Source organism: Lepus europaeus, chromosome 8 (assembly GCF_033115175.1).
Source record: "Lepus europaeus isolate LE1 chromosome 8, mLepTim1.pri, whole genome shotgun sequence".
In the NCBI taxonomy this organism is placed as follows: Eukaryota; Metazoa; Chordata; class Mammalia; order Lagomorpha; family Leporidae; genus Lepus; species Lepus europaeus.
The window spans coordinates 101,797,912-101,805,897 of NC_084834.1; the positions used below are offsets into that span (position 1 = coordinate 101,797,912).

General features: G+C 40.6%; 1 protein-coding gene across 1 annotated transcript; it reads left to right on the forward strand.

Moving 5' to 3' along the window:
- Nucleotides 1-1,684: 1,684 nt before the first annotated feature.
- Nucleotides 1,685-3,416, forward strand: CXCL11 (C-X-C motif chemokine ligand 11). Its single transcript, XM_062199210.1, has 4 exons — nt 1,685-1,751; nt 2,327-2,453; nt 2,550-2,622; nt 2,845-3,416. The coding sequence occupies exons 1-4, from the start codon at nt 1,691-1,693 to the stop codon at nt 2,881-2,883; spliced, it is 300 nt and encodes a 99-aa protein (XP_062055194.1). The 5' UTR covers nt 1,685-1,690; the 3' UTR covers nt 2,884-3,416.
- Nucleotides 3,417-7,986: the final 4,570 nt, after the last annotated feature.

Sequence of the window (7,986 nt, forward strand, 5' to 3'; positions counted from 1 at the left end):
AAGGAATAATAGGGAGATAATGTATTCCTTTCAAATAACATACATTTTAAATATATTTAAATTTAGAAAAAAAGAAAATAGCAAGGAAGCACTGAGAAAAGATTACCAGCATGGAGTTCTGTGTTCCTGGATATGGCCTGGCCCAGCCCAGCTGTTGTGGACATTTGGGGAATGAACCAGCAGAAGTGAACCAGATCTGTCTCTTTTTATTCCCTCTCTTATTCCCTCTTTGTTCCCCAATCCCTCTCTCTTGACTTCCAAGTTTTGTTTTTTTTTTTTTTTACAAAGAGGAAAAGGTAAAGACAAATTAAAAAAAAAAAAAAAGTATTACACCAAAGTAGAATTCAAGAGGTAAAAACATCATACAAGATCTTTTTTAAAAAATCCACATTACAACTCATACAATTCTGTGTATTAAAAACAATGCCCAAATATATATAAAACAGATTGCTAAAAAAAAAAGGCAGAAAGAAATGGATATAAGTACAGAAATATAGGGAAAGTCCTTTAGGCATGACATTATGGGCACAAACATAAAGTTAAGTACAGGTTATCTGGAGTCAAACAAAGCTCTTATTACAGTAAGAATTTAGACTTAGGGGCCAGCACTGTGGCACAGCAGGGTAAGGCCCCAACCTGCAGCACCAGCATCCCATCCCAAATATGGGTGCCAGTTCGAGTCGTGGCTACTCCACTTGTGATCCGCTCTCCCTGCTGGCATGGCTGGGAAGGCAGCAGATGATGGCCCAGGTCCTTGGGCCCCTGCACCCATGTGAGAGACCAGGAGGAAGCTCCTGGCTCCTGGCTTCAGAATGGCTAAGCTCCAGCTGATGCAGCTGTTTGGGGAGTGAACTAGGGGATGGAAGACTTCTCTCTGTCTCCACCTCTCTCTGTAACTCTTTGAAATAAATAAATCTTTTTAAAAAAGAATTTGGACTTAAATGTAAAAGTCATCTCATTAAAAATTTTATTTTTTTAGAATGTTCTTTTGAATACCATAGAAGTTGTATGAAGGATATAGGGTGAAACGACTGAAAACACGGAAGGTCATTTTTTTTAAATAAAGATTTATTTATTTGAAAAGTAGAGTGATAGGGAGAGAGAGAGAGAGAAAGATCTTCCATCCACTGGTTGACTCCCCAAATGGGCGCAATGGCCAGGACTGGGCCACGCTGAAGCTAGGAGCCAGGAACTCCATCCAGGTTTCTCACGTGGTTAGCAGGGGCCCAGCTACTTGGGCCACCTTCTGGTGCTTTCCAGGAACTTTAGCCAGGAGCTCATTCAAGACTATCTTCCTTAATGAATGGTTATCAGAATTCCCACTGCCTAGAGTAGCCCGACAATTAAATGCACTGCTAGGAAAAGCTGCTTTAAGAAGGCTGGTTCCCTTGTGGGTATATTCCCTAATCTACATTTACACAGTAACTCGACAAAGTACTTTCACATTCATATCACCTTCAACACTGCAACAAATAAGAAACGGATATTTAGATGAGAACAAAATAGAAACTCCTGGAAGCAAGAAAAGGAGTGTGACTCAATCAGGGAAATTCCTATTAAGAGGACTGTTGGTGTATAAAATGCTCTATATATTCCAATACAAATTGCCTTTCAGGTCCAGTGTTTCTGCTCCAAGAAGAGACCATCACACCTGAAGCAGCAGCAGCAGCAGCAGCAGCAGCAAACAACCATGAGTGTGAAGGGCGTGCTTTTAGTCTTGGCTGTGATACTCTGTGCTACAACTGTTCAAGGTATATTATACTTTTTTATTTTTCAGTCTACACAATTCTTTTCTAACATTTCAAATATCTTTTCTTCCACTTTTACCCTAACCATACAATGGTAAATTTTTATTTAGCCTGACACATTTAAAGTTATAGCTTTGGCAAAAAAATGGTGGAAATGTTTAAAGCCCTAGAAACAATCACTAAAATCAGAAATTATAAACTTCCTGGAATTTCTAATTTGGCTATAATATTGCCTTATAAATAGTGTTAAACGTCTGTTAAGAATATTTTATATGGAATAATGCTCTCAACTTCCTGGAAAAGCTCTCATGCATGAAAGCAGAGGTAAACAAGCTTTTCCTCCAATAAACATCCTTCACCCTTGCCTTATTTTTTAATAATTTACTTACAAATTTCAAGAGAAAAATCACAAATATTTTACTTAACTTCTTTCTCAATAACAGCAGTATCAAGTGCTGTCTGACAAATTACTATCTTTATCCTTAATGAAAACTCAATTCATTCATCACCACAATTGTAAGCCAGAGTTATCTGTTGCATTCACATGCATTACTAACTAATGCTATGATCTGTTCTAGGCTTCCCCATGTTCAAAGGGGGACGCTGTCTTTGCACAGGCCCTGGAGTAAAAGCAGTCAAAGTGGCAGATGTTCAGAAAGCCACCATAATTTACCCAAGCGGCAGCTGTGACAAAACAGAAGTGATGTAAGTAATGCCCTGATGAGGGATGACAGTGGGGGCGCCTTTTTTGTTTTATGTTTCCATGCAAAGCTGAATGCTCTCTTGATCTTCCCTTAACAGTATCACCCTGAAAGCACAAAAAGGACAACGATGCCTGAATCCCAGATCCAAGCAAGCAAGACTTATAATCAAGGTAGGTTACCAGATTACTTCCATGTTATCATTTGTTTTATCAAGACAAATCTTTTGGCCAAAGAATATTGACAATTGTGCAAAGATTCTGATATGATCCTGTGTGGAGTTCTGGGTTATAAAAACATCCTTTTCCTGCTGTATGTTTTTTAAATGTGAACTGTGAATCATTAGGAAGATGAGAACAGCCCAGGTAAATAACATTATCATTTTCTCATTATAGCAAATTGAAAGAAAGACTTTAAGAAATCAAAATGTATGAAGTTCTGGAAAAGAGGATTTGAAACTCCAAAACAAGTTTAACTGTGACTGCTGAAATAAGAATTCTCCTGCCTAAATTTCTCCTGCCTAAAGCAATATACATTCTGCATTTCTGGAATGATGAACCTTCTAAGAGATTTGATGTTTATAACCACTCTGTTATGACTATGAAAATATTCCTGGAAACATCATCTGTACTTGGTTCATATGACCGTATCTGTGGTTACACTGAAGATATTATTATTGCAGCCAAGTCCTTGCAAGTGAAAAGTACCCGTGTAGGGGTCAGCATTGTGGCCCAGTGCATTTAGCAGTATCAGAGTGCCAGCATTCCATATTGGAGCTCTGGTTTGAGTCCCGGTTGCTCTGCTTACAATCAGGCTCCTTGCAAATGTGCTTGGGAAAATAGCAGAAGATGGCTCAAGCACTTGGGTCCCTGCTACATAAATGGGGAACCCAGGTGGAGTTCCTGACTCCTAACTTCAGCCTTGCCCAGATTCAGCTTTTGTAGACACTTGGAGAATCAACCAGTGGATGGAGGATGGATCTCTCACTGTTTCTCCCTGCCACTCTGCCTTTCAAATAAATATATATTTTTAAAGAATACAATGTAAAAACATGAATGTAATAAAACATTTCTCAAATAATTTTTCATGTAAATATAAATTTCCTTACCTAAATATAATAAACACATAAATATTTAGGAAAATATACATCATTTTGTTTTACAGAAAGACTGATTTGTGAAATGTAGTATAAAAAATTGTAATAGGAACTTGGTAAGAATGCATGCATTTCCTAATTGAATCAGTAGTACTGGTGTTCAATTTGTTTTCAACTTTTTTCTTTTCATTGAGATGTTCTGAAGAGCTAGCCTGGGGGGATTAAGATGGTGGAGTATGAGGGGGGCTTGCTGCTCTAGTCTAGGAGAAGATAGTTTAATATTGGAGAGAGTGCAGTCTCAGGGAAGAGTTAGGAAGAAAACAGCACAGGAAACTATGCAAACTGGAGGGACACAGTGGACCTATGTGGAGGGTGATGACAGCACACAACTCAGAACCCCAACAGCCGAGAGTCTCCACAACAGCACTGGAGAGTGAGGTGAAACCAGACTGCAGCAGCCCGCGCCACTGGCAAAAAAATAAAGCGACAGGAAGAGCCTAGAGGGAATCCAGCTTGGAGCCCTGTGGGGGAAAAGCCAAAGTAGAGGAGAAAAAACAAAGGGGGTTGGTGGTGGTGGTCACGTTTTCTCTCTCCCCCGTTACCCTGCAACTATGTCCTGTAACAAGCTGATAGAGAGCAGGCACCATTTTGGACATACGTAACAGCTGCACCAGCTCGTGTCTGTGCCCAGCAACCAGCCAAGTGGAGAATTCAGAGTCTTGTGGGTAGAACAGCCAGGGGGCTGGGTGCTTTGGTTTGTGTGCTGGGACTGTGAACACTGAGGCTGCGTGGGAGGACTCAGGGTGTGGCTGGGACTTTGATATGCTGTATATGAGGCTCCACACAATCAGGGCTCCCTGGTTAGCTGGCAAGGCACATTGCTTGGGAATCTGAGCTTACACTGAGGACTGCACAGATCTTTTTATGTGGTCCTTGTGACAGAGTGGATGAATGATATAAGAAGTTCAGAAACTATACTGTGGTGATGGTTACATAACATTGTGAATAGGCTTAATACTAATAAAATGTGCACTTAAAAAAAATGGCTAAAATAGGGTCTGGTTAAGCCTCTGCCTGCAATGTCAGCATCCCATAAGGCACCACTCCAAGACCCAGCTGCTCCACTTCTGATCCAGCTCCCTGCTAATGTACCTGGGAAAGCAGCAGAAGACAGCACAAGTGTTGGTCCCCTACACCCATGTGGGAAACCTGAAAGCAGCTCTAGGCTCCTGGCTTTGGCCTGGCCCAGTTCTGGCTGCTGTGGCCATTAGGAGAGTGCACGAAAAGATGGAAGAGCAAAATCAATCAATCAATCTCTCTCTCACACTCCGACTTTCAAGTAAAACAAATATTAAAAATGGCTACAATGGTAGATTTCAAATGTATCCTACTACAACAAAAAAGTAAGGAGGTGGGCATGTGGCAGAGTGGGTTAGGCTACCACTTGGGATGCCAGAACCTGATATCCAAGGGCCAGTTTGAGTTCCAGCTACTCCATTTCTGCTCCAGCTCCTTGCTACTGCACCTGGGAAGGCAGTGGACAACGGCCCAAGTGTTTGAGTCCTTGCCAACAACATGGGAGACCCAGATGATGTTCCTGGCTCATGGCTTCGGCCTGACGCAGCCCTGGCTGTTGCACGTGTTTGGGGAGTGAACCAAATGGAATAAATCTCAATCTCAATCTCTCTCTCTCAGACTTAGTGATATGCTGTATATGAAGCTTGAAATTGTGGAAACCAGTCAAGGAAAATGCTAAGGATTTGAGCCTTAAGTACAGAGAGAGAAGGAAATCAAGAAAAACCCTAAGGTTTGAGGTTTAACAGAACAGAACTGCTACTAACAGGAATAGGAAGACCAAGGGGGAAGATGTGGTTTAATAGAGAAGACTGTGGGATTGATTTTAAATACATGGAACTTGAGGCACCAAATAATTCACAATGACTTAGAAATTCAGGACTGGTTCCTCTAATCCAGAGAAGCTTTTGGATAATACTGCCAGAAAAGATCGATGTTTTTTGCTATTGAATACAGTGCTTAATATGCTCATATAGAATTAATATGCCCCTTTATTTCCTCAAGATTTTCATAAGTGGAAGTCTTTATGATACAGTCAACACATCCTGTGGATTATAATTACTACATACTCTCACACAAAATTGGGTGGCTTTGGAGGCAGCTGTAGGAGATGAAGCAATGTTAGCAGCTGCTGCTTCTTGCATTGTCTGCAAGTTTCATTTACCAGACAGTCTTAATGAAATCAAACATGTCTGAGGTCATCATGTGCATTGCAACTACAGTTTCACTTAAGTACTAACAAAGAACAACTATTTCCTAAAAATCCTTGCACTCTAAGTGCAGATTTAGTTGCCTGGTCTTCTTAACAGAACACTCCTAAAATTGGAAAGCACTGGGTGAATTATAAACTTCATATAATTTCCCACAAATCATAATTTAGCATTGTTCACAAAGAAAATTTGTCAATAAGAGACTGAATAAGACTGCATAATGACCCAAAAGGTGAAATAACATGCACATCATCTCGGGATTCTTCCTCCAAAAAATAAGACAACCAAAGATGAATTAAACACAATTACTTCTAGAGTGTCCTCAAAATTTATTCCTTACCTCAAAAGATTACATCTGCCCTATTTGTAAAAGTCTTTCCAAAAGGAGTTCAGAAACATGGCACCCCATTTCAAGGTGCGTTCTCCACAGCTGCTGTCTACAGCAACTTAACAGAAAAGGTCAGGGCTGCACCCTTCTTCCCCTCCCTTGACCCTGGACATTCTTCCCCAGCACATGTTCTGACAATTATCTTCCTTGGTTTCATCAAACCCCAAGTTGTCACAAGTTTCTGAAAACAAAATAATCTAGAGTACCTTAATACATATGTCAAGACAGCAACAAACAGATCTACACACACACATACACACACACACACTCTATTAGTAATTTAAGAAAGATAAAAGGAAGCACAGCAAGGATTAAGAACCTCTTGCCATTTATCTTCAATTTCTGTCCAAGAGATGTTACCTGAAAGCATAATCTGTATCACATTACATGTCTTCAACTTATTCCTCCCTTTCCCTGTCCAAGGTTAAAAGCTTTAGTTTGGGCCCTAATTACTTCTTACCCAGATTACTGGAAGAGCCTCCTTGGTCTACCTGCCTCTGTCTCCAGCCTCCAACACTACTCCAAAGAAATCTTTGACATAAGCCAAACTTTAATCAGGTTCCTTTGAGTCCTCTTTTCAACTATCATCTTCAGTAACTTGCAAGGTAGATGGGTTAGGTATTAAAAGATACATCCAAAGATAAGAAAACTAAACCAGAGATAGAGCTAACAATTTGTTCAGGATCACAGAGTAAGAGACAAATATATATACTCTCTCTAGATTCCCAGGCTACCCCATCCTGCCATCAAGTGTGAGGAAGCTGAAAGGTTGCTGGGCCTTGCTTCCCCTAGCATGAGGATCGGAACGGTCTACCACCCACTTTGCGGGCACTCTTTCTGCCCTCTGCTCAGCTGGCTGTGAATGATGAAACACATGGATAATTTGAAAGTATGCAGACAGAATTCCCAGACACTGGCAGCTAAAGGAAACTTTTGGGAGCTCAAAGTCAAAACTATGAAGGGGAGTCTTTGCCTTCCTCTTCCATACTTTCTATGAAGTACTCCATCCCAGCTGAGGGAATTCCCAATCTAAGGAAATCACTAAGGTCCATTCTGCTCACATTTTATGAAATTTCTTCTAAGTAAACTTGTTTCTCGGAAAGCATTTTTTTTTGCTCTGGGTCTGAACTACGATTCTATCAGGGCAGACTATGGTCTGTGTTTTCCCCTCCTGGCCTGATGCCATAATCAGAGTTAAACCAACAGCCACTGAAACTGAAACTAAAGTTCGATATTTCCTTAACTCGCATTTTCTTTCAAAACTAGACTCAGCAAATACTTGGAAAGTGAATACACCAAAACCTTATAAAAACATAAATTTTTTTTAAAAAACTATCATTTATATTTTTATTCAAAAGACTGTTGGTAAAGCAATAGTGGGTTTGCTAATGTCTCTAAAAGCTTTATTTTTTTTCCTGAACAATTGTCCATGCTAACCCCATGTGTAATAATTTACAATGTTTCCCTCCCCTCCAGCAGATCCTACTCAAAATAAGAGAAGGGTCCTTTGTTCTGACTCAATTCTCAGCAGGCAATGTTCTGATTACTGATTAAACTCCCTAGGTACTCTGATCCTGGAAAATGGATGACTTGAGGGCAGGTATCTGGCTCAGAGGTTAGAGGCCACTTGAGACAATGGCATCCCATATTAGAGTGTCTGGGTTTGAGGCCTGGCTCCACTTCCAATTCCAGCTTCCTGCTAATGCACCTGGGAAACAGTGGAAAATGGCCTAAGTGGCAGCAAGTGATGGCTCAAGTAGTCGGGTCC